Below are 27,317 nucleotides of genomic sequence, written 5' to 3'. Positions count from 1 at the left end.
AGGGCTTGAGAGCAAATTGAGAGCTTTTATGTGATTGGTGGAGAGAGAAATATCTTCTCTTGTCTTTGACTAGTTTATGTATTCTCTTAGACTTGTAAGATTATCATAAGAAAACAAAACAAAATAAGAAAGAAAAGAGAGAGAGGGAGAGTACCGACCAAGAGGAAAGAAAAGAGAAAAACTAAGGGAAAATTTGCACAGTTCAACCAAATTTCTGCTATAGATCTTCATCTTGAAGCATAAAGAATCCATCTTGGAGTTGGGTTGAGTTACAACCTTCATCTTGAGGTAAGAAAGCTTTTATACAAAGTTAAAAGTGGTTGATGATACTTGAAATGGTGGAAATGATGATGATAGTTGTTAGTTGTGATTGATTATCATTTCACTTGTGTTTATCGCTTGTTTTTATGGAGTAATTTGGTTAAATTTGGGCCTTGATGATTCGGCCATAGGAGCCCTAATTAGGGTTTCATGCTAAACAAGTTAATTAGCTCTAATTTTGTGCTATGAAGATTGTAGTGGTTGTGTTTGATGATTTGTTTGGTGAGTGAGTGGTAAAAACTGATTTGGGTTAAGAAACCCTAGGCTTCCTTAGGTTGGTTTAGCTTGGCTAAGGTTTAGTTAGTTAGGGTTTGGTTAGTAAGTTGTTAGATTAAGTTTAGTGATGCAAATAAAGTTAGGTTAGGGACTATGGTTAGTTTTGGGCAAGTTGTAGTGTCTTAGAAGGAAGGTTTCGGACCTTTGGTAGGTCATTTGGAAGATGGTATATATGTGTTTATTTGGTATGAAAGTAGTTAGAAAACTTGCATGAGAACCATGAAAACGAACCATGCGATTGCGTTGCGCGGAACCGTTCAAAACCCCAAACAGGGCAGCCCAGAACCTGAACTTAAGTTCCATTTTTCTTGATGCTACGTGCTGATTCAGAATTTTCTCAAAACATGAAAGTTGTAGCCTCTTAAGTCTTGAATACTCCTACTAAATTTCAGGTCAAACGGATCAGTGTAGCCCGAGTTATAGCCAAAACACTCATACCTGTTTTGTACCCTAGCTTGTGTTACGTTTTGACTTTTGCTTCTAACCATGTTTTTTTCCATTTTGATAACGTACGATTTGGGTGTTGAATTCTTCATAAGAAATGTAGATATTGGTCTTAGATTCGAAACGGTATAAAGTGCTTCCAATCCGAGTCCCGTAGCTTCAGTTATGATCAAAACAAGATCGGTTGTCATAACTGCCTTCAAATTTGGACAGTTTTGACAGGAACTTTGAACCCTTTTTTATCCATGCTCTGTATTGATTCAGGTTTTGACCAAAACATAAAAGTTTTAGCCTTATGATATAGCTTTCTAATGCCATTAGAATTTCTTGATTTGGATTTGTGAGCTGGGAATTATGGTCCAGTAAACAGACCCTGTCTGTCATTCAAAATGCAAACTTCTGGTACTGTTCTCCATGATTTCGACCTGCTTTGATTCAGATTTGGGTTGCGGTGTCTAAATAAAAGCCATAGCCCTTCATCGTAGCTTCGAAATAGTGTCTCATCCACCTTGATCCGACATTCCTAGCCAAACTTTTGATCAAAACGGTTTGAGATGGCAGATTTGGCCGTTTCCATTTACCGTTCCGCGCGCGCGCGTGTGTCCATTTTGCCGTTTCCGCACTTGCATGTGCCCATTTTGCCATTTTGCTTGTTTTGAACATGTTAGTGGCCATTTGTGATATAATGTAATACAATCTTCTATTTCAGACAGTGGTGAGCTAGGCCTACTACTAGCTACTCTACGTGACATAAATTGAACACCTTTTGATATCTTTGTTTTGAAGTAAGTATTCAGGACATTTGTATGCGTTAGTTGCTTATGTGTTTTGATATGTATGAAAAGGGTACGATAGGTGAGGGTGTATTTTATCGCACTCGACCTAAACCCTAATTTGCACACGTATTTGTACATGGCATATGTATATGAACCATTTTGGAACAAAAACCCTCGAGCTTGTAGCTTGGGGTGACTTTTGGGTAATTTTGTGAAGTTTGTGAGTTTGGGATCGATCTCAAGACCTAGATGGACTATTCGAACCGGTTAGGGCTTGGTTGAAGTCAGTCCAGCCTAGTCTGAGGTCACCAAGTTTGTGAATCCAGTTCACCGAGCATGTGAACCAAGTTTGTGAACCGAGCTTGTGAACCAAGCTCAATTTCGTTCGCTCGAGCAAGTTTATGAGGTGACAGGCCAGTGAGGGTGATAAGGTGTTAGGTGGGAGTACAAGTGGAGTTCTACGGACCTTGTTTATGATCGACGGAGTGTCGGCAGGAGGTCACGCATGGCAAACGACTTGGCTTTGGGGCCAACCTGTATCCTTCCTCTGTATTGTTACTTTTGCATTTGGTTTGACACTTTTGTGAAATAGTTGTATATCTAAATGTGAAATTTACGATTTTACCCCTGTTTACTTACTAAGCATATAGCTTACCCCGTTTCCTTTGTTTTCCTTAGCAGGGGACGACACGGGGAACGCCTGAGCACATTCACTAGTATAGTTAGGTCTGCTATGTATGTTTTTGTTTTGGTGGTTTGTATAAGGACCCTCCTTAGGGTCTACTTGTGACAGCCCCACCTTCCCCTAAGGCGAACCAAAGAGGTTAGCGGACTGCCTGCCCAGCTCTCGCCAGGACTAACGGTGCAGTATAGAGCGAACTTTCACGTTCCGGAACTTATAACGAGCGCAAATAAGGCAAAAGGGCAAAATAACCCAAAATAAAAGAAAATGAAATCCGGAGTCGGCCATGAATAGTAACCGACTCGTCCGAACCCAACCAAACATCGAATTACATATACCACATAACATTTAGCCTTTACAAACCAAAAATGGCATTTAAAAGTGATACAAAAGTCACTACATATATGGTTTGCCAAAACAAAAGTGAAAACGGCCCTAATGATACATTTAGGGTCCCATTTTATATACAATACAAAAGAGTCATTCATCTAGTTCATTCGGCAACCATTTATCAAAATTCATTCCAAAAGAGTCATATTCCTGTAAGGAAAACAAAAGGAACGGGGTGAGCTAATTGCCCAGTGAGAATACAACTCAAGCAACCAAGTTCATGGATACATCAAGTTTAACAGTCCAATTTACCAAAATAAATAAAGCCACACATTAATAATGAGGATAAAAGGATACGGGTGGCTCTCAAGAGCCCTTTTCCTCGTTTGAATTCTTGATCAGGTCTCATTGACTCTCCGTCAATGTCTGAAAGGTAACCAACCGTAGACTCCTCTTAACTTCCATTCCCTTCCTCCTAACATTCCTCAACCGGGCCCGAAATCCAAACACTTGCATTGTGGTATTACTCGAGTAAACCGGAATCAAGAGTCTCTCATACTACAAGATTCCCTATGATGTTGCCCCAAGGCACATTAATTGGCACGACCAAGCCCTCGCCAGCTCGATTCAATCAATAACCAATGGGGTTGAGCTCATGGATAATATTTGAAGTCATGTATTTCATTTCATATAACATTTCATATAACTTTCCAATAACATGCGAAACAATAAGTGAAATTGATAAAGTACACTCTCACTTGGATCAATCAACATTCAACATCTCAAGTACAAAGATCAAAGCCATGTAATAGCACATAAGTGAGTAGTACACTCACCAAGCTAGCACAATGTGGTTTCAAACACTTTAGTCAAAAGAACGTTGTGCACCACCGTCACGCCCTAAAAACATGCAAACAAATACAATGAGACTCGATAACGAGTCATAAACCAAGGCCAAACATGACCCCAATAAGGTTCCATAAACATTTACAAACAATAGAGGAAACCAAAAATTTCGGAAATGTAACTAGCATTGGCCCGGAAAAATACAGTTTTGACGTCATTTTGCGGTAATAGCACAAATTCCACTACGAGTATCGGATGAGGGTACAAGACCCACCATCTCGAAGCTAAAAGATAGGGCTACAACAATGTAGAAGGTCACTCAGTCTAAATCCTAGCACAACTAGGTCAAATGTGCCAAATACTCAACCGGAAACACTAAAAACAGGTTTACAAATCACATAATGCTGTAATTACTATAACTCAGTCTATACAGGTCCAAATGCCGAAATTCCAAAGGCATATGTTAGCTAAGACATCCAGCTACATTTCATCAGAAGACACCAACTTCAAAATCCAAACCAACTCCAGTCAAAACAAACGATTACAAGCGCAGTTTTCACATTCTGAGCAACCCAGATCAGCAATAGTAAAATCGACATATCTCACTCCACACAACTCCGATTGACCTGAAATTTTGTAGGCACCTTTAAAATGTCATTGCCTACAACTTTCATGTTTTGAGCTAAGGCCAATTCGGCCTCTATCTAGTACCTAAAAATTCGGACAGAATGTACCCTTAAGAACCCTAGATTTTCCAATTTTCTTCCAAAACAGAAATTGGTTGCAATTAATCACTTTTCCCACCTCCTTAAGTCATTATAGACCATTTTCATACATCATAGATAGCCACACCATCATGCTTGAATTAAAACAGAAAATTCCCCAAAAATAATAAAAAGTCATCAATTCAACCACAAATCAAGAATTAATCCATAAATTTGCATCTTCTACTTCCACTAAGCATGATTTGAGCATCAATTAAAGAAGGAGGGTGGTTCTTCACAACTTACCTTTAAAACAAGAGAGAGAGAGAGCTATGGACCACCTTAACTTTCCAAATAACTTCACCAATCACCTCAAAATCACTAAGTGGAGGAGTTTTATGGAACAATTGGAAGATTAATCGGTTGATTTGAGAGATTGAGCAAGATTGGAGACCAAAATTGTGAAGAGTTTTCTTTCCTTTGAGCTTCAAGAAAGTCGGCCACCCTTGGAGGAATTTTGATGATTTTTGGGTCATTTTTGGTTATTTAAGTCAATGGTAAGAAAGTCTTAAGGTAGCCCAATCAAATGGTGACACTTGTCACCTTTAATTAAATGCTCACCTACCTTGTCTCCCTTATATCAATCCACTTAGCACTCTCTACTTATCTCTTAACACCCGATAAATTAATTCCAGTATTCAAAACTTAATCTAGTTGGCCGAATTTTTCCGGACTTATCGCACTAGTGGGTCCCACGTTCGGTATCTGCTTTTAATTTCTCAAAATCTATTTGATACTAGAAAAATCATCTAAAAATTATATCTGCTCCTTAAATTTATCTAGAAAAATTTTTGAATCACGAAAATGCAGAAAACAAGTCATGAAAAATAATAAAACTTAGAAAATGAAAATTACGGGTTCTCACACTACTTCCTGCTGGTTGTTATCACACTGTAGCATAGTGGTTTGACCAGATACTTTTGAAGATGTAAATAGAACTTTTGGCGGTTGTATATATTATAAATAGCACTCTTTGGTTTATTATAGTTTTATTAGCTTTGTGTTTCGAGTCTTGGCGCGAGCTAGATAGGCGTCCCGCCGATACCCTAGGGTTCGCCCTTGGGAGAAGCGGGGGTGTCACATAGAGAGGAATCTTGTCCTGTTCATCCAGTAGCGACACAGCCGGGCCGTGTGTGTGGCGGGGGGCAGGTCGATGGTGGGGGGGAGAAGTGGGAATAGCGGGTACGAACACTGCCAGTCAGACGCGCGAAGGATGTGGAGGTTAGTTCTAATAAATCAAGTAAATTGAGCATAACGCACATATGGTTCATGGTTGCACATTGGCACATTACAATGAAACAGTTGTCATTGTACAGGAATAAACACACATTGAAAGGATACGGTATTCACTTGGATACGGTATTCACTTGGAACGATTTCGGTCCATTTCACCTTATAACTCCAGTGATCCCCTCGGTTTGTCTGGCCATCACCTTATCCCTCCAGTGGTAATACTCGAGTATACCGATATGGTGGCCTAGGGTTCCAACCTACCCGACCGAACCCAGTCCTGACTCGAGTAGGTTAGTAACCAAGGGTAGGATCCAGTTCAGCTTAGAGTTTACAACATGCGCAAATAATCAAGTAAATCGATAAACGGTAGTAGTTCACGGTTAACGGTTGATATTTATGGTTAAATGGTAGAAATTTATCATTTTCGTAGGTCGAGTGAGATAAAGTACACACTCGCCTTAAAACGGTGGACAGTTACATGGGAGCAATTATAGGGTGCACTTAACACTTAAGCACATAATAACTACGAAGTAAACATGTAGCAAAACTATTCAAGTCACGTACACCTATAAGGAACACTCACCAATTCAAAATAAGTGAATAAGTGAGCAAATAAACAATTTAGTTGTCCCCACTGGGATCCCCTTGGAAACCCCCTCGAGTACCTGAAGAAATAGTGATCAATTATCACTAACACATACTCACAATCACGTAACATCCAAAGAAGAAAGTACACACTCTTAAAATTTAAGACAATGTCTTATAAGAGTTTTACTCAACAAAAATCAAGATTCAAAAATAGGGATTTAAGATCACAAGTTCGAATCAAGTTAATGGAACTTTTCGTTAACTCATTAAAATAATGCTCAAAGAAAACTTAAAAGCCGTCTATGATTCAAGTCATGGTAAGTGAACCTCAATTCCAAAAGAAAGTGCCAATTTCACTTTTGGCACAAAAATTGAGAAAAGATAAATAGTTTTTATCTCCCAAAACTTCTAATCTCATGACCCAAAAGTTAGGATATAAAGGACGTTCATATTTGCCAAACTAGTGGAGATAAAAATCATCCAAAACTCCACTCATTTCATATAAAATATCAAAGATAAGGTTCCAAGATTCTAGTGTAAAACTAGTGCAATTCACCTAGAACAACTCTAGCCAAACGCTTTCTTTTTTTTTTGGAGTTTAAACTCACGAAAATCGAGGCAAAAAGAACTAGGGTTTGAAGTTCATTTCTTGAGTATAAAATAAGGTGTCTTTAACCAAGAAAGTTAGCAACTAAGAAAACATATCAAAAGAGGTTTATTCTATCGGGAATTGAGTTTCATAAATGAAGGTGTTAAAGTCACAAGAGAACTTGTATCATTCATGAAATCGAGTTTAAAATAATCTATCAATATCGAGATAAGAGAATGAGTTCTCAAAAACTCATCTCATAAGAGATTGGGAAATTTCAACTTTGCATGACAATTTTTGGAAAATCGAATCTTGAGTTTGGCATGTTCAAAATTGGAAAACTTTAGACCGTTGCAAACTAGATCCAAAGTACTAAAAGTTCCTAAAGACATTTTCCCAAGATTCAAAATGGAAGACAATCATTTTTCAGCTCAAAGTGGTTGATCTGAACAAGCAAGGCAGTTTCGGTCATGTTTTGTTTGGCAAACTTTGGAAATTCGAAAAAATTCACAGAAAGTGAACTAGCCTCTTAAATTCATAACACAATAAGAGTTCTAAACAAGGTTTCAAACACAACAAATGAAACTAAATTTGGATTTCGAGTATCAAGATACATCAGGTCAAAGTTGGTCATGTTTTGTAAACTGTTCAGTCATTTTCCAGATTTGAAAAGCTATCTTTGAAGTATCATTTAGCCATCGAAATGGCATTGAAAATACACCAAATTTGGTACACTAAATCTTCCATATGTGACCTATATCTCTTCAAATTTCATGCAAAAACTCATGTGGGAAGACAGTTAAAAAAATAGTCAAAGTTCGGGAAAATTTCAAAGCAAATCTGCCGTCTGTGGTTCGTCTGTGGCTCTCTTTCCTTTTCAAACGTTTTGTCCCACACGGTCAACCTCAATTAGGTCAAATGTTGAAACTAAGGTTCCATAAACATCCAATGAGCAATTTAGAGGTAATTGACATCAAAGTTTTTGAAACAAAACATTCCAAAACAAATTTGACCATTCGGCCAGCAAGAGGGAAGAAACTTCCTAGTTTCTAGTTTTGCTGCAATTTAAAAATCAAGCCATATCTCACTCTATACAAACTCAAATAAAGAATGGTTCAAAATTGGAAACTAGATTCAAAATACTTCATTTCATCAGAAAGAAACATTTCCAATATTAGTTCACTAGTAGTTCGAATTCAAGCCACAAATTGCAACCTCTCATGTCCATTCGAATGGAACAGGTAGACAGAACAGAATAGAATAGCCTACTTTATCAATTCACTGCAGTTCACTCAGATCGAACTAGCAAGTGATTTTTACACCGTTAGAAAGCTATGAATGTCTAGTTTCAAATGCCGCAAATGGCACTCAATTTCAATGTCTAAAACAAAAAGATATGTTCGATTAAAGAGGCACTGTTCGGACAGTCTGAACTCATTTCTAGGTTTCTTTCAATTTCGAAAATTCAAGTTTTGCTCAACCAAATCAAATGATTTTTGGACAACACTTTGTACACACAGTATACCACATATATACATCAGTTTCGCAGTCATTTAAGAATCAAAATTTTGAAATATGAACAAGATAACAGCAGAGCAGATTCGGCCAACTTACTTCCTTTCACTATTTCCTCTCTTTCTTTTTCCTCTTCTAGTTTCTTCTAGTAAAACTCATCACAAACACACTAACACACACATAAACATCATGGCAGCTCTCATTTAACCAAGGTGGGAGTACATAGATCCCACTTCAACCAATCCAATCCAAATAACAACAACAACAAGGAAGCTACAAGCTTCAAAGCCAAGAATGAAACTCTTTAAAGCCAAGAAATGAAAGATTGGATGAGTTGAGGTGTATACTTCTTGAACCCTTGAAGAAACAGAAATTTTTTATCACAAAAGCTCCAAGAAAACCACCGAGATGAAGTCTTCCACCAAGCTTAAGCTAATCTCTAAGTGATATGGAAGTTGAGTGATGATTTTGGAGTGAAATTGTGCAAGAATGGAGTAAGAATGATGAAGAGCTTTCTCTTCTTCTTCCTTGGTTGGTTTGGCTGGCACTAAGAGAGAGAAAAGAGAGGTTGGTGTGTTGTGAAGCTTCCTTTGGAAGCTTGAGGGTTTTGTAGCCAAAATTTTAACAAAAGTCAACTGAGAATAGTGCTCGCGCTAGTGTTTCGTACCACCAATTTCTCTCGCGTTTGATACACTCTTGCACTAATTCTCATACTTATGAGTCTAGCATTAAATCCTCAAATCTCCAATTAGTCATACCGGCGCGACTTTCGGGAAACTATTGACGTGCGCGCGGTAATAACTTAATTTGAACTCATTCACATCCAATCCCCCAATTAACTTTTCTTTATCTACTATTAATCGTTCTTAATCCTCCAAGATTATTGCGCTCTCGAATCGAATATAGTCTCGAAAAATGTGTACTGGTTATTTCCATTAAACGAGCAGTAGAAAAATTAAAATTGCTAACGAAACGTTTTAAATTATAAAAGGGGCATTTTTGCACACAAATGGACTTAAAACGGGTGAAATAAATTATTTAGGGTAAACGGGTGAATAAATAATTAAATAAGCCAGTAAAATAAAATAAAAATAAGAAAATTTTTCGGGTCCTCACACTATCTCCCTGTGGTGCACCAGCAATAAAATCCTTTAGGGGCAGTGCTTCGCTTTTCGATAATCTCAATCTAGATTCGGTTATTGCAACTTCGGCTGTGACATTTCCTTTGCCTGATAGAGAGGGGTTTCACGCCGTGTCTCTTTCAAAACAAAGAGGTGGGAGAGCTAAGTTCCCATCCGATCGTACTTTACGCTCAAGCAAGTCAGTTTCATTTAATTCCTTTGCCATGTTATCTAATAATTAAAATGCTATTTTGGAATATAAGGGGTGTTACACGCGCTCCCAACCTAAGAAGGCTTAAAAAATTAGTTAAACTCCACTCCTTGCAATTGGTGGCAATTTGTGAACCAAAAGTTGCTCTAATTAATATTAGTGACGTTTGATTGAAGTTGGGCATGGATTTTAGTGTTTCTGTGAGGACTCAATTTATTTTATTTTATTTTACTGACTTATTTAATTAATTATTTATTTATCCGTTTACTCCGATTAATATATTTCACTCATATAAATTTCATTTGTATGGAACAATGTCTCATTTTATGTTTTAAAACATTTCGCTTGTAAAATTAATTTTTCTCCGACTCATTTAGTAAGTAATAGTGACTACACGTTTTTTGAGGCAAATTCGGTCCGAGAGTGCGGTAATATTGGAGAATTAATAATATTCATTGGTAGACTAAGAAAAGTTAATGAAAGAATTAGAGGTGAATGAGTTATATTAAGCTCAATTAGGAGCACTAATTGCTCACTAATCAATTGTTGACTTTTGGGCACCAAGAACACTTTTATGTCATTCTTCTTGTCACTCAATCAAATCGCCCAACTACCACCCAAAACCTTTCTTCTTCTCCTTTCCTTGGCCAACTCCCCTTCCACCATTTCCCCACAAAAATTTCAACTCCCTTGTCTCCAAATTTGCTTCTTTCTTTGGTTCTTCATACAAGCTTGGAAGGTGACTTGATCAAGGAAGAAACTATGGTAATTCAAGAGCTTATACTAGTGGTTGTTCTTCATTCTTGGAAGCAAAGGTAATCCTCCAAGTTCTCATCTTTTTCCCTCTCAATTATTAGAAGTAGTTAGTTATAGTTAGTTAGTTGTTGGGTTCACAAGAACCTTGACATTAGGTAGAGGACTTGAGGTGACTTTATAGGTAGCGGCCATGAGGATTATTGTGTGTTTACTTGCTTGTTTGATGTTTATTTTTAGAAGATATGGCTTAGTTTTAGTTAAAAAGTTTGAAAAGAAAACTAGAAGATGAAGGATGCTTGCTGTCTGAATTTTGGCTTATTGAAACCCTCATGTTAATTTTGAATTTTAATGTTATTTTAGTGCTATAATGTTTGTTATATGATGGTGTTCATATGTGTTAAATATCTCCCAAAAAGCTTTTCAATTGGTTGAGTTAAAGTAGGGTTTATGTGAGGATGAATCTGGAAAGTTTTTTGACCAGGAGCACCAACCAATGTTCACGTTTTGGGTCATAACTTTTTGTCTGGGAGTTAAAATCAAGTGCTGTTTATGGCATCCAAAACTAGATTACGAGGGCTTTCTATCAGCATAAAATGTACCTCTAAATACGTTTCCTATGAGCCGTAGTGAACTGGCAAATATGACTGAATTTCCTCACTGTTTTCATCCGAGAAACCAGCCTAACTGCCGTTTGTAGCTCAATTTTGCCTATCTTACAAAACGAATTTTAAGATAGTTCCTTCTAGTGAATTGTAGACTTTTTAATCTAGTTTTCAACGCCATAAACAACACTAAATTTTGAGTTGTGTAGCTTCAGTTATGATCAGATTTTGAAACTCTATCAAGCCTTCAAAACTTGAAATTTCGTAAACAGGTTCCAAAATTCAGTTTTCTTAAAACCATTGTATCTTGGTAGAAAGGTCCAAATTGGGTTCTCTTTGTTGCACTTGAAACTATATTTGGAATTCTATTAGTGGTATAAATTTCAAGGGCTGGTTCCACTTCTACAAATTTTGCCGAATTTCCAAACTTTACTAAAATTGCAAGCCTATTTTGCTTTGTCCTGTCTAGAACAATGACTTTGAGCTAAAATTTGAATGATTTTGGATTGGAGTCTGAGAAAAGTGTCTCCTAGAGAGTTTTAGTGCTTTGAGTTTAGTTTCCAATGGTATAAAGTTTCCAACTTTTAGACTTTTGAAACTCGAGATACGATTTTTCGAAGTAGTGTCACACTAAGCAAGAATTTTTTTTTTGATTTTAAACAAAGTACTCTCTTAAGCACTCTTAACCTTCCTTTGAGATTGTTGGTCCATTTTAGGACTAATTTCATGGTTGGACACAAGATTCCTTTAGAACTTTAAACCTTTGTTTGAATCTTGGTTTCAAAGGATTAAACCTCTTTTAATGCATTTTGTTGGTTGTTCAACTATCTTGGTTGATGGCACCTCTTTTCATATTTGAAAAATGAACTTCAACCCCTAGCTTTATGCCCTTAATTCCCATGAGTTGGAATTTCAAAAGGAGAGCGTTTTAACTAGAGTAATTCTTGGTGAATTTCACTAGTTTTATACTCGAAACTTGGAACCTTAGCTTTGATATTTACTATGATAATAAGTGGAGTTTTGATGAATTCTAACTCCATTAGTTTAGAAAATGTGAACGTTCCTTATATTCTTAAAACTTGGGCGCAGGATTAGAAGTTTTGAGAAATGAAAACCATTTTTCCTTTTTCTCGATTTTCATGCCGAAAGTATGTATGATACTTTCTTTTGAAATTGATGTTACTTACCACGACTTGAATGAAAAACGACTTTCGAGTTCTCTTCGAGCATTATTTCAATGATTTAGCTAGAAAATATTTTTTTCTTTATAACCTTGGTCGAATACGTAGGTAATCATGATTGTGCATGTCTCAGGTGGTCACGAGGACGCGGAAGAGCTCATCTGACTCTCGCTTTGCTCTTGTTTTGCCATGACTTTTGGTGAGTGTTAAGTACATGTTCGATGATAATATGATTAAATTGAGATTTGTATAAGTTCTATATGATACATGAATTTGCCGAGGCGAGAGTGTACTTTACTGCACTCGTCCTCTCTGTCTCTCTCTCCTGATTATATGATACTTGTTAGATGAATATATATATGAATTGTACTTGTACATAAACATGTTTTAAATCGTGAGCACTGAGTGGCTATAAGTATCACGTCCTATTAGGCTGGGAGGTACCGTTCATCTCGATTAGTGCTATGATCGACTCTAAGTCAATTGGAGCATTGTCTCATCGATCCTTATACTTGTGAGGACGTCCCAACCCATTGCCTAACCTTATAACTCGAGCCGGCAAGGGCATGGTCGAGAAGTTTTTTTTTTTTTTTGGATATATGTGACTTGAGAACTTCTTTTCTCATTTAACTTTTTTTTTAAAAAACAAACTTTTATTAAAGTCCCAGAAATGGGAAAAGGTTATAGAAAAGCTTGAGAATAGGCTGGGAGAGCCCAACCCACTAATAGTATACTTGCCTCACAGATGGAAATTCTCTAGTATCCAAAGCCAAACAGCCCCGGATGTCCAGGGGAAGAAGAGAGATAGAGTCAAAGACCATATTCGAAAACCCTTGCAGAGCAGTCATTGTAACAGCCCCACTTCCCCCTAAGGCGAACCAAAGGGGTTAGCGGACTGCCTGCCCAGCTCTCGCCAGGACTACGGATCAGTTTACGTCGATCTATTACGTTCCGAAACATGCTAAAGCGCGCCAACAAGTCAAAATCACAAAATAAAAAAAAACAAAAACCGAAGCCGAAGATGAACAGTAGCGGCCACGTCAGAATCCGACCGGATACAAGGCCGAGAGCAATCTCAAAAATTTCAATTTTCCCTCGCAATCCGGCCAAGATTCCGGCTGGATTGTCTGGCCGGATATCAGGCCGAATGCATTTGGCCGGATCTCCAATTTTCCTCAGGCAATCCGGCCATCAATCCGGCCAGTTTCTGGCCGGATTCCTGGCCGGATTTGGTACTGTTCATTCGCGCCAAAATTTTTCCTTTTCCGTTTGAAATGCGTTTTGATCCGAAATCCATCTAAACATCAACCAAGCATATAGATACATTGAAATTCAACTTTTACAACCATAGTGGCATGCCAAAAACCATTTATCATGGATATACATACTCGGTTTGCCAATCAAAGAAAATGAACCCAATACACAATAGGGTTTCATTCAACAAGCTAAACAAAAGCCATTTACACAAGCTCAACTTGGCAATCGACTATCCAAATCAGTCCCAAAAGTAATTATATCCCTGTAAGGAAAACAAATAACACGGAATGAGCTAAAGCCCAGTGAGCAACTACCACAATAACAGTTAAGATCACATAAGCATAACCATTCAATTCAAGTATGCAATTTCGAAGTAAAGCAAATCAGTGAAAGGATACGGTCGGCTCTCAAGAGCCCATTTCCACGCTTGCAATCTTGATCCAACCTCATTGACCCTCCGTCAATGTTAAGAGTACCAAACCGTAGACCTCACTTTACTTCAATTCCTTCCACCCAACATACCCCAACCGGGCCCGCACTCCAATTCAGTAGCTTTTGGTAATACTCGAGTATACCGGAACCAAAAGTCTCATTACTACAAGGTTCCCCAGTACAGTCCCCGTGGCATGACAATTTTCACGACCAAGCCCTCGCCGACTCGATCCAATTGACTACCGAACGGGGTTGAGCTCAGTAATACAGTAAAGCCGTTGGATACTCGTCCAAACGACACCAAATCAGTTTCCATGCATGGAATTCAGTATCTCATATAACAATTGCAGTATTTCAGTAAAACAGTAAATAGCCATGAAGGAAATTACAAGGGGTGAGGGCGGTCAAGTACACCCTCACCTCAATCACTTCCAATAACCAATTAAGCTTTCAAGGCATCAAATACACATGGAACAAAGCCACATTATAACAAGTAAGTGAGTAGTATACTCACTAAGCAATTAAGTGCTATGTCATGCACTTCCGTCAGGGGAATGTCGTGAACCACCGTCACGCCCTAGAACACATAAGCAAGTACAATGAGACTCAATAACGAGTCATAAAGCAATGCCAATCACAACCCCAATAGGGTTTCATAAGCATATACAAGCATTATAGCAAACCAGAAATTCAAACAATGGCTTTAGCCTTGGCCCTGAAAATAAAACTGTTTTGTCCTTACTTTGCGGTAATGGCGTCAATTTCACTACGATTATCGGATGGGGGTGTAAGACCCACCGTTTCGAAGCTATGAAACAGGGCTACAACAATGTAGAAGGTAACGCAATCCAGTTCCTAGCTTAACTAGGTCAAAAATGCCAAATACTAAACCAGAATGACCAAAACAGGTTTGCAAATCACACAAAACTGTAATTACTATAACTCAGTCTATATAGGTCCAAATGACGAAATTCCAAGGGCATATGGTAGCTAAGACATCCAGCTACATTTCATCAGAAGACACCAACTTCAAAATCCAAACCAATTCCAGCCAAAATAGCCAAATACCAACGCAGTTTTCGCATTCTGTCCAAAGCAGAACAGCTACAGTAATTCCGACATAACTCACTCTACACTAAGCCAAATGACCTGAAAGTTTACAGGCACCTCAAACTCATCAATACCTACAACTTTCATGTTTTGAGCAAAGTCCAATTCGGCCTCTAACCCTATGATCCAAAACCGGACAGAATTAGGGATTTATGAACCCTAACTTTCCATTTTTCCATCCAAATCCACAATTGATTGCATTTATCAACAATTCACACCTACTAGAGTCATTTTAAACCATTACCATTCATCATACAAGGCCACAACATCCCATTCACATTAAACCAGAAAATTCATCATAAAATGGAAAATTCCACCAAATCACTCCAAATAAAGAAATAAATCACATATTCCATCACTCAAGCCACCATTAAGCACAAAATAAGCATCATTAGAGGTAGTAGGGTGTTCAAGCATTACTTACCAAGAAATCAAGGGAGAGAGGGATGTTGGCCACCTTAGACCTTCAAACAAACTTCACTAAGACACTTACTAGCACTAGAAGGAAAGATTTTATGGAGTGGAACCTAGTGTAGGCTTTTGTTCTTGGAAGATTGAGTGAAATGGAAGCTTGAAAGTTGAAGAAATTTCCTTCCTTCTTGAGCTAGGAGGGCCGGCCAACATGGAGGAGAAAATGGTGATTTTTGGGCAATTTTGAGATATTTAATCATTTGGTCAAAAAAGTCAAGAAAGTGAATAGTAATTCTTAAAGTCCCACCAATGAGAATGTGACACTTGTCACCTCATTAAATGCATTCCTATCCTTTCTTTCTTCTCTCACATCAATCATTTCACACACTCTACTTATCTATTAACACCCGATAAATTTTACACAGTATCCGGAATTTAACCTAATTGGCCGAATTTTTCCGAACTTTTCGCACTAGTGGGTCCCACGTCCAATATACATTCTTAATTTTCTAAAACTCACCAATGCTAGAAAAAATCAACTAAAAACTATAATTACGCATAAAATCTACCAGAAAAATATTTCTAAACCAGAAAATGCAAAATTTATGCAATTAAGGGAACTAAAACCCTAGGAAAAATAATTAGGGTTTTACGGGTTCTCACAGTCATCTTATCCGCGACCGTATTTGCTTCTCGAAAGATAAGTGCGAATGAACCGGACACCTGACCCAGAAGCCTACATATCTTCCGTAACACATTGGAATATGACTAGCCTCCTAGTGCCGATGACTTGACTAGCGATACCAAAACTGCTGAATCCACCTCTACCAGGACCCCACACAGTCCTCTTGCCGCGCATAGACTCAATGTGAGAACCCGTAAAACCCTAATTATTTTCCTAGGGTTTATTTCCCCTTAATTGCATGTTTTCTGCATTTTCTGGCGTAGAAATATTTTCTTAGTGAATTTTATGAGCAATTATAGTTTTAAGATGATTTTCCTAGCATTGGAGAAATTTTAGAAAATTAAGAGTAAATAGTGGACGTGGGACCCACTAGTGCGAAAAGTTCGGAAAAATTCGGCCAATAAGGTTAAGTTTTGGATACTGGAGTTAATTTATCGGGTGTTAAGAGATAAGTAGAGGATGTTATTTGGATTGGTATGAGGGGGAAAAAAGGAGATAGAGATTCATTTATGAAGTGACAAGTGTCACCATTTGATTGGTTGGACACTATTCACTTTTTGACTTTTTTTACCAAGTGATTAAATATCTTAAAATTTCACAAAAATCACCATTTCTTCTCTCTCTCATGGCCGAACCTCTTGCAAGGAAAAGGAAGAAAACTTCTCCAAGTTTCAAGCTTCAAACTAGCTCAAATCTTCCAAGAAAATTACTTAAACTAGTTTCTACTCCATAAATTCCCTCTAGTTGGTGCTAGTAAGTGATTTGGTGAAATTTTTTGGAGAAGCTAAGGTGTCCACAATCCCTCTCTCTCTTGATTTCTTGGTAAGTGTTGCTTGAACACCCTACTACCTCTAATAATGGTTATATGATGCTTAGAAGTGGCTTGAGTGTTTGAAAATGTGATTTATCTCTTGATTTGGCTTGTTTTGGTGAAGTTTTTATTTTATTGGGAATTTTTCTGGTTTAATATGATCTTGATGTTGGGGGCTTGTATGATGAATTGTAATGGTTGGAAATGACTCTAGTGAGTGTGAATTGTGGTTAAATGCAATCAATTTTGGATTTGGTGTGAAAAATGGAAAGTTAGGGTTCATAAAATCCCAATTCTGTCCGGTTTTGGATCATAGGGTTAGAGGCCGAATTTGACTTTTCTCAAAACATGAAAGTTGTAGGTATTGATATGATTGAGATGCCTGCAAAATTTCAGGTCATTTGAATTAATGTAGAATGAGTTATGACGAAATTACTGTAGCTGTTCTGCTTTGATCAGAATGCGAAAACTGCGATAGTAATTGGCCATTTTGACTGGTTTTGGTTTGCATTTTGCAGTTGGTGTCTTCTGATGAAATGTAGCTGGATGTCTTAGCTAACTTATGCCTTTGGAATTTCGGCATTTGGACTTGTATGGACTGAGATATACCGATTACAGTTTTCTGTGTTTTGCAAACCTGTTTTGGGAATTCTGGTATAGTATTTCGTATTTTTGACCTAGTTGGGCCAGGAACTGGATTGAGTGACCTTCTACATTGTTGTAGCCCTGTTTCATAGCTTCGAAACGGTGGTTCTTGCACCCCCATCCGATAACCGTAGAGAATTTTACACCATTACCGCATAATAAGGGCAAAACAGTTTTCTATTTGGGGCCAAGACTAAGGCCATTTTCTAATTTCTGGTTTGCTATTATGCTCATTTATGCATATGAAACCTTATTGGGGTTGTGGTTGGCATTGGTTTATGACTCGTTATCGAGTCTCTTTTAGGGCTTGCTTTCATTTCGATTGTTTCCTAGTTAACTTTTGTACTTGTACCACGTTGAGCCTAGCGAACGGCTTTTGGGAAATGAGATGAATTTTGTGTGAGATGTTGGGACTGATTTGAGGATAGAATGTAGCCTTAATGGCTGGAAAAGTAAGAGATTTAGGGGAAGTGCTGCCCGATTTTCTAGGCCGTTTGGTTCCTTTAAGTTGGGTTTGCCTTTTGGTAGAATGAAAGGCTTTTGGGTTGTTTGCGCCTAGGTCTTCATGCTACCTTTTCGTTTCCAAGAAAATCATGTTTTGCACCCTTGCATTAGTAATTATTTGGCGAGGCATACGACTAGTAGTCGAGCCTCACATGTGCATTCTGTTTACTCGATTCTGGAAGTAAAACCTTCAATTGGTTTATTTTGATTATTTTAGGGTTTCTTGGCGATTAAGGCCAATCTGAAGTGAAAACTTTTGAAGTTGAGCCGGTGAGTGTACCACTCCCCTTCATTGTTGTTTAACTTGATTTTGCTCTGCAATCTGTTTATTTGTTCGAGACGAGGGTGTACTTTATCACACTCGTTCTCTAGTCTGATCATATGCCAATTTACTATGCAAAAATTTGAATCTGTTATCTATGTCTGCATCTGTTCGGATTTCTATGACCTATGAGCTCAATCCTGTGGCTAAGTTATTCGAGTCGGGCCGGCAAGGGCCTGGACGATTAGATAACGAACCACGGTAGTCTGTTCGGGGATTTTGGGTATTGAGACCCTTGATTCCGGGTATACTCGAGTATTACCAATTCTGTTCGGTTACGGTGAGCGGGCCCGGTAAAGGGGTGTTTGGTGGACGGAATTCGGTGTAAAGAGGGGTCTACGGACGTTTGGTTCTATATACGTTGACGGAGAGTCAACCGATTTGGATCAAGTACTGCGCTGGAAATTTGGCTCCTGAGAGCCACCCGTATCCTTCTGATTTGAATCATTGGTTCCTTTGCTTTACATCTGGCATGTGTATCTGATTTGTAAAATGTGAAATGCCATGATTTTCTGCTATATGTTTGGTACCTCATTGAGCGCAAGCTCACCCCTTTCTGTCCCTTTTGTTTTCCTTACAGGAAAATAAACACTTTTGGTCTGGATTTGACAAATGGCTGCCAAACTGAGCTAGTCGAACATATCTTTTGTATAGCTCATGTATTAAAACCCTAAGTGTACTTTTGGGGCGTTTTCTCTTCTGATTTGGCAAACCGTGTATATGTATCAACTTTTGAAAACTTTTGTATGTCCTTTTGGATTGTAATTGCTAAAGTTCAGATGTGAATGTTTGTTAGCTATTTCGGTTGGGTTCTGACGGGTCGGTTACTATTCATGGCCGACTCCGGATTTCATTTTTTTTTATTTTGGGTTATTTTACCATTTTGACTTGTTTACGCTCGTTTGTAAGTTCCGAATCGCTATAGATAGTTCTGGTCTGCATCGTTAGTCCTGGCGAGAGTTGGGCAGGCAGTCCGCTAACCCCTTTGGTTCGCCCTAGGGGAAAGTGGGGCTGTCACACTCAACCCCTCCAACACTGCCAACGCCTCAGCCTGCAACACGCTCTTCTCTCCAAACTCCTTGTAGAAGGCGAATACCAGTCTACCTTTCGAGTCTCGCAGTACCTCTCCTCCTCTAGCCCTCCCGTTGACTACACTAGCATCCGTATTCAGTTTGCACCAAGGGACAAGGGGTCTCACCCATGTTACCGCCACTGCCTGCCGTGTTTGAGTGCTCATGATTACCCTACTCACCCAGTCACTATCCAGATCCCCATAGAACTGTGCCCTCTCAAGCTTCCTTGCTCGCCCCAATTCTTCAACGAAATTAGCCACCTCCTATACAACCCTTTGAGCCGAAAACTCTTGTCCCTCAAACCGCGCCTTATTTCGTCCCTGCCGGAGGAACCATGATACAAGTATGGGAAGGACACATTGAATATGGTGTGGCGGGATGTGAGGCCGCGATGTGGCCCACTTCCTCCATAGAAGCTGAAATTCATCAAGCGGTAACCGTGGCATGCCAAACATGGTACCAAAGTGCCCCCAAACCTCCTGTGCCACCGAACCCGACTCTTCCTCCTTTAGGCAACAGGAGCATCTGGATACTATGGGTAGTCCTCACAGTTGGAGGACCGAATCTAAGAGGACAAAGTTATGCAAGAGTTTCCAGGCAAATATAGACATCTTCAGCGGCACCCCCTTATTCCAAACCAAACTATGCATGGAGAAGACCCCTCGGCGCCGCCGACATATCTCCCATGCAGAGATGAGTAAGAAGTACCCCGCACTCGACCCTGCCCATATGATTTGGTCCTGCCCATCAAGGTTGAAGGGAACCTCCGCAATCACATCCACAAGGTGGCTCGGGAGCCATTGCAGGAGGCGTTCCCTATTCCACCCATCCCGTCCCAAGAATTCTACCACCAAAAAATGAGGCGTGTCACTACTCGCTAGCAGCAAGGTACGTAAGGGTCCAAGTTCACACCAGGTGTCCAGCCAGAAATCCACCATTCCCAAACCCAGGCTTCATGTAATGTGAGCATCAGCCATCACCCGGACGCCCATATGGCGTTTCCATGCCCCTGTCGGGCGCGTTAATTCGACCTGGAGTGGGTGCTGGTCCCCTATATATTTCGAGAATATAAAGTCCGACCAGATGGAGCCTCTTTGTCACAGCCTCCACCATAGCTTGTAGGAGAATGCCATACCCATGTCCTCCAAGGATCTGAACCCCAAACCCCTCTCCATTGTGGGGTAGCACAAATTCTCCCACGATGCCCAATGAATCCGCTTAGAGTCAGTTGCCTTATCCCACAAGAAAGAGTTCAATATTCGCCCTAGCGTGATCAATACCGTCTTAGGTGGTTTTAGGACCTGCAAGAGGTACATCGATATTGAATTCAAGACGTGCTTTAACAGAACCAACTCACCCCCTGAGGAGAGGAGTCTTGTACTCCAATGACAAACTCTCGCTCGGACCATTGTAATAATCCCATCAAAGAGCGCAGAAGCACATCTTCCTCGAGTAATGGAAACCCCCAGGTATATTAGAGGCAAGAAATGTCGTGAAAACCCTAGGATATGAGAAACTAGGTCCACTTGCGCTTGAGACACCCTAGATGGACACACAAAGCAGTTTTTTGCTGCATTAATCTTTGGGCCCGAATACTTCTGATATTGCTTGAAGAAATCTCCGTTGGCCTCCAGGTTATCCCTTGACAATCTCGTGAACACAATAACATCGTCCGCGAATGCCAAGTACGGCATCTTAGGTCCTCCAGCCTGAAAAAATCTGTGTCGGCCCTGTTGGAATAAGCTATGAACCCCCCTCCCAAAAAATTCAGCCACTAACATGAATAATGTCGGAGAAATTGGGTCCCCCTGTCTGACCCCTCGTGTCGACTTAAAAAACCTGCTGGTTCTCCATTGATGAGCACAGAAAACCAATTATTTGCCACTAGGCAGAAGATTTGATTGACCGCCTCCTCCTGGAACCCAAATGCTCGAAGCATAAATAGCAAGAACGACCATTCCACCCTATCATACGCCTTTTTCATATCCAATTTTAACATGAGGTTCGGACTTTCCAATCGGCGATCAAGCTCCTATGCATGTTCATGCGCTAGAAGAATATTATCAATGATTTGGCATCCCGGGACAAAGCTGGACTGCCAAGGAGAGACCAGCTGGGGCAGAAGCTTGTTCAATCTATTGGTCACAATCTTTGATATGATTTTGGAGCTAACGTTGCATAAACTAATTGGCCGAAAGTCCTGCAATCGTGATGCCCCTTCTATTTTCGGTATTAGCACAATTGATGTACTAGTTACCGATTTAGGCACCTACCTGCCCCTAAAATAGTCTTGTATAGCAACCACCAGTTCATCCTTAATTATCCCCCAACATGCCTGATAGAAGCCAGACCCAAACCCATCTGGACCCGGGGCACTATCCGGGCTGATCGAGAATACCATTTCACGAACTTCCTCCATGAATGGCATAGCCAAAAGACTCATGTTGTCCCCCACTAATACTTGTGGAAGAGGGAAAGGCAATATAGGATACCGATCAGTATCCCTATTGGATGTGAACATTGTGAGAACCCGTAATTTTCATTTTTCTAAGTTTTATTATTTTTCATGACTTGTTTTCTGCATTTTCGTGATTAGAAAATTTTTCTAGATAAATTTAAGGAGCAGATATAATTTTTAGATGATTTTTCTAGTATCGAATAGATTTTGAGAAATTAAGAGCAGATACCGGACGTGGGACCCACTAGTGCGAAAAGTCCGGAAAAATTCGGCCAACTAGATTAAGTTTTGAATACTGGAATTAATTTATCGGGTGTTAAGAGATAAGTAGAGAGTGCTAAGTGGATTGATATAAGGGAGACAAGGTAGGTGAGCATTTAATTAAAGGTGACAAGTGTCACCATTTGATTGGGCTACCTTAAGACTTTCTTACCATTGACTTAAATAACCAAAAATGACCCAAAAATCATCAAAATTCCTCCAAGGGTGGCCGACTTTCTTGAAGCTCAAAGGAAAGAAAACTCTTCACAATTTTGGTCTCCAATCTTGCTCAATCTCTCAAATCAACCGATTAATCTTCCAATTGTTCCATAATACTCCTCCACTTAGTGATTTTGAGGTGCTTGGTGAAGTTATTTGGAAAGTTAAGGTGGTCCATAGCTCTCTCTCTCTTGTTTTAAAGGTAAGTTGTGAAGAACCACCCTCCTTCTTTAATTGATGCTCAAATCATGCTTAGTGGAAGTAGAAGATGCAAGTTTATGGATTAATTCTTGATTTGTGGTTGCATTGATGACTTTTTATTATTTTTGGAGAATTTTCTGTTTTAATTCAAGCATCATGGTGTGGCTATCTATGATGTATGGAAATGATCTATAATGAGTTAAGGAGGTGGGAAAAGTGATTAATTGCAACCAATTTCTGTTTTGGAAGAAAATTGGAAAATCTAGGGTTCTTAAGGGTACATTCTGTCCGAATTTTTAGGTACTAGATAGAGGCCGAATTGGCCTTAGCTCGAAACATGAAAGTTGTAGGGAATGACATTTTAAAGGTTCCTACAAAATTTCAGGTCAATCAGAGTTGTGTGGAGTGAGATAAGTCGAAAATACTATTGCTATTTTGTTTTACCCGAAATTGGGATTTGCGACTGTAATGGGTTGTTTTGACTGGAATTGCTTCCGAATTGAGTGTTGAGGCCTTCTGATGAAATTTAGCCCTATTTCTTAGATTTCATTTGGTTTTGGAATTTCTGGATTTGGACATGTAGAGCCTGAGTTATGATATTTCCGCTAGAATACATTTTGGTGAATCTGTTTTACATTGTTGATGAAGTATCTTGCATTTTTGACCTGTTTGCACTCAAATCTGGGTTGAGTGACCTTCGGTGATGTTGTAGCCCTGTCTTTTAGCTTCGAGATGGTGGGTCTTGCACCCTCATCCGATACTCGTAGTGGAATTTGTGCTATTACCGTAAAATGACGTCAAAACTGTATTTTTCCGGGCCAATGCTAGTTACATTTCCGAAATTTCTGGTTTCCTCTATTGTTTGTAAATGTTTATGGAACCTTATTGGGGTCATGTTTGGCCTTGGTTTATGACTCGTTATCGAGTCTCATTGTATTTGTTTGCATGTTTTTAGGGCGTGACGGTGGTGCACAACGTTCTTTTGACTAAAGTGTTTGAAACCACATTGTGCTAGCTTGGTGAGTGTACTACTCACTTATGTGCTATTACATGGCTTTGATCTTTGTACTTGAGATGTTGAATGTTGATTGATCCAAGTGAGAGTGTACTTTATCACTTTCACTTATTGTTTCGCATGTTATTGGAAAGTTATATGAAATGTTATATGAAATGAAATACATGACTTCAAATATTATCCATGAGCTCAACCCCATTGGTTATTGATTGAATCGAGCCGGCGAGGGCTTGGTCGTGCCAATTAATGTGCCTTGGGGCAACATCATAGGGAATCTTGTAGTATGAGAGACTCTTGATTCCGGTTTACTCGAGTAATACCACAATGCAAGTGTTTGGATTTCGGGCCCGGTTGAGGAATGTTAGGAGGAAGGGAATGGAAGTTAAGAGGAGTCTACAGTTGGTTACCTTTCAGACATTGACGGAGAGTCGATGAGACCTGATCAAGAATTCAAACGAGGAAAAGGTCTCTTGAGAGCCACCCGTATCCTTTTATCCTCATTATTAATGTGTGGCTTTATTTATTTTGGTAAATTGGACTGTTAAGCTTGATGTATCATGAACTTGGTTGCTTGAGTTGTATTCTCACTGGGCAATTAGCTCACCCCGTTCCTGTTGTTTTCCTTACAGGAATATGACTCTTTTGGAATGAATTTTGATAAATGGTTGCCGAATGAACTAGATGAATGACTCTTTTGTATTGTATATAAAATGGGACCCTAAATGTATCATTAGGGCCGTTTTCACTTTTGTTTTGGCAAACCATATATGTAGTGACTTTTGTATCACTTTTAAATGTCATTTTTGGTTTGTAAAGGCTAAATGTTATGTGGTATATGTAATTCGATGTTTGGTTGGGTTCGGACGAGTCGGCTACTATTCATGGCCGACTCCGGATTTCATTTTCTTTTATTTTGGGTTATTTTGCCCTTTTGCCTTATTTGCGCGCGTTATAAGTTCCGGAACGTGAAAGATCGCTCTATACTGCACCGTTAGTCCTGGCGAGAGCTGGGCAGGCAGTCCGCTAACCTCTTTGGTTCGCCTTAGGGGAAGGTGGGGCTGTCACAAACATTGTCTCAAAAAATGATACGACAGAGCGCTTGATATCGGCAGGAGATGACAACCACTGCCCCGTTGCACAGTGTATCCTGGCAATATAGTTAGCGGACCGCCTTTGCCTAACCGTCGCATAAAAGAAAGAAGTGTTTGCGTCCCCTGCTTGAATCCACTTGACTCTCGATTTCTGACGCCAAAATTCACACTCAATTGCCAGTTGCTTCATGTATGCCGCCCTGGCCTCGTGATAGGCAATTTTAGTCGGCACTGTCCTCTCCATATCGTACCGCAGCTCTACTGTACACAAAGTTTTCTCAAGATCCGCCACCCTGGTGCCAATTTGCCCAAATATGTCCTTATTCCATGCCCTCAGTTTACCCCAAACTGTGACCAATTTACGGTAGAACTCCGTCATTGTGCGTGCCGGCCCATCCGTTCCCCATGCCCCCTCAACAACTCCATGGAAAGAAGCGTGACGTGGCCAGAGATTGAGGTACTTGAAGGGCGAGGCCCTCTGTCCCTCGAACCCACACTTAATGAAGAGAGATGCATGATCCGACCTTCCCCTAGCAAGGTGCAACACCTTTGAGACATCATACAACTCTACCCATTCCCGATTCATCAATACCCTATCCAATTGCTGCCAAATTGTCCCATTCGTCCATATAAACTGCGCCCCCTCGAAATCTACTAAGGCAAGTCCACAGTTAAAAATCATTTGATTGAACTCTTCCATGTTCCTAGCATTTGGCAGTGCCCCTCCAAGCCGCTCTGAGGCCGCCGAGATGATGTTAAAATCCCCAGCCTGTGAGGCCCCAGTCCGTTCGTAAGTCGATATTAGGGTTATTTGATATTCGGTATAGAAAAAATCAGGGTTTTATGGCTAGGAAGGAAACCCTAATTCGGTTGAGCTTGAAAATCCTAGTTTACGTATTATGATTATAAGGTTCAAGCTATAATTTATATTCGGTATTCTAGTGTGTGCCTTGACATAGGTAAATATAGGATTTGTTTTAATTACAAAGGTTTAGTAAGTTTGAATGATTAGCAAACCTCTAGTGTTACTATATTAGAAAGCTTAAGTGGAGTTTTATTTATCGCCCGCCTTTTTCCACATTTTCTTTATTAGAAAAGTTCCCCAGATAATTTTTATGAGTAAATATAGTTTTTAGATGATTTTTCTAGTATCGGTTAGATTTTGAGAAAATAAGAACGTATATCGGACGTGGGACCCACTAGTGCGGAAAGTTCAGAAAAATTCGGCCAATTAGGTTAAATTCCGGATACTGTGTGAAATTTATCGGGTGTTAAGAGATAAGTAGAGAGTGAAATTTGATTGATGTGAGAGGAAAAGAAAGGGATAGGAATGCATTTAAGAGGTGACAAGTGTCACCATCTCATTGGACATGACTTATGATTTACTATTCATGCTTTTGACTTTTGACCAAATTGAGTAAATATCTCCAAAATTCACTAAAAATTCACTCATTTCTTCTCCTCCATAGCCGGCCCTCTCTCTCTAACAAAGAAGGAAAAACCTCTTCAATCTTCAAGCTTTCCAGTAGCTCAAATCATCCAAACCAATTGCCTAAACTAGTTTCTACTCCATACAACCTTTCCATTTGGTGTTAGTGGTGAGTTTGGTGAAGTTTTTGGAAGAGCTAAGGTGGTCTACAACTCCTCTTCTCTTGTATACTAGGTAAGTGATGATTGAACATCCTCCTACACCTAATGATGTTTAATTTGTGCTTAGTGGTGGCTAAAGTGATGGAATGTGTGATTTATTTCTTGATTTGAAATAAATTGGTGAAGTTTTTATTTTTTTGAGGAATTTTCTGGTTTAATGTGATCATGGTGTTGTGGTTGTTTATGATGGTTGATAATGAGCGGTAATGACTCTAGTAGGTGTGTTTGATAGGAAATTGCAACCAATTTTGGGTTTGGAATGAAATGTGAAAAGTTAGGGTTTCATAACCCCCTTTTCTGTCCGGTTTTGGATCATATGGTTAGAGGCCAAATTTTCCTTTTCTTAAAACCTGAAAGTTGTAGCTATTGATGTGTTTGAGGTACCTGTAAAGTTTCAGGTCATTTGGATTAGTGTAGAGTGAGATATGTCGATATTACTGTGGCTGTTCTGGGTTGATCAGGATGGCAGAACTGCGTTTGTATTTGGCTATTTTGACTGGAATTACTTTGGATTTGGATGTTGGTGTCTTCTGATGAAATATAGAGGAATGTCTTAGCTACCATATTCCTTTGGAATCAACGCATTTGGACTTGTATAGACTGAGTTGGACTCATTACAGTATTATGTGATTTGCAAACCTGTTTTGGTAATTCTGGTTTCGTATTTTGCATATTTGACCTAGTTGTACTAGGATTTTGACTGAGTGGCCTTCTACATTGTTGTAGCCCTGTTTCTTAGCTTCGAAACTGTGGGTCTTACACCCCCATCCGATAACCGTAGTGAATTTGGTGCCATTACCGCATTTTGAGGTCAAATACGGTTTGTGATCCTATTTTGCGATTCTGGTATAGTGTCTTGCATTTTTGACCTTGTTACATTCAAAATTGGACAAAGTTTCCTTCTTCAACATTGTACCCCCTTAAGTCCTGGATATTC

The 27,317-nt window shown here is 39.4% G+C and overlaps 1 protein-coding gene across 1 annotated transcript; it reads right to left on the bottom strand.

Moving 5' to 3' along the window:
• Positions 1-20,582: 20,582 nt before the first annotated feature.
• LOC140014133 (uncharacterized) lies at positions 20,583-25,430 on the bottom strand. Its single transcript, XM_072064536.1, has 3 exons — positions 24,709-25,430; positions 21,821-21,989; positions 20,583-20,786 (listed from the first exon to the last, which is right to left on the bottom strand). The coding sequence occupies exons 1-3, from the start codon at positions 25,428-25,430 to the stop codon at positions 20,583-20,585; spliced, it is 1,095 nt and encodes a 364-aa protein (XP_071920637.1).
• Between the last annotated feature and the right edge of the window lie 1,887 nt (positions 25,431-27,317).

The sequence above is a fragment of the Coffea arabica genome, chromosome 9c (assembly GCF_036785885.1).
Source record: "Coffea arabica cultivar ET-39 chromosome 9c, Coffea Arabica ET-39 HiFi, whole genome shotgun sequence".
Classification (NCBI taxonomy): domain Eukaryota; kingdom Viridiplantae; phylum Streptophyta; class Magnoliopsida; order Gentianales; family Rubiaceae; genus Coffea; species Coffea arabica.
The sequence above is the reverse complement of the archived record's forward strand: the minus strand, read 5'-3'. Positions and strand labels throughout refer to the sequence as shown.

Coding starts and splice junctions, on each gene's coding strand:
- LOC140014133 (XM_072064536.1), bottom strand. CDS start 25,430: ATGGAAGAGTTCAATCAAATGATTTTTAACTGTGGACTTGCCTTAGTA. Junction 21,990..24,708: donor GTATCATTTTTTGAGACAAT/GTTTGTGACAGC, acceptor CACATCCAATAG/GGATACTGATCGGTATCCTA. Junction 20,787..21,820: donor TTGGGTCTGGCTTCTATCAG/GCATGTTGGGGG, acceptor TACCTCTTGCAG/GTCCTAAAACCACCTAAGAC.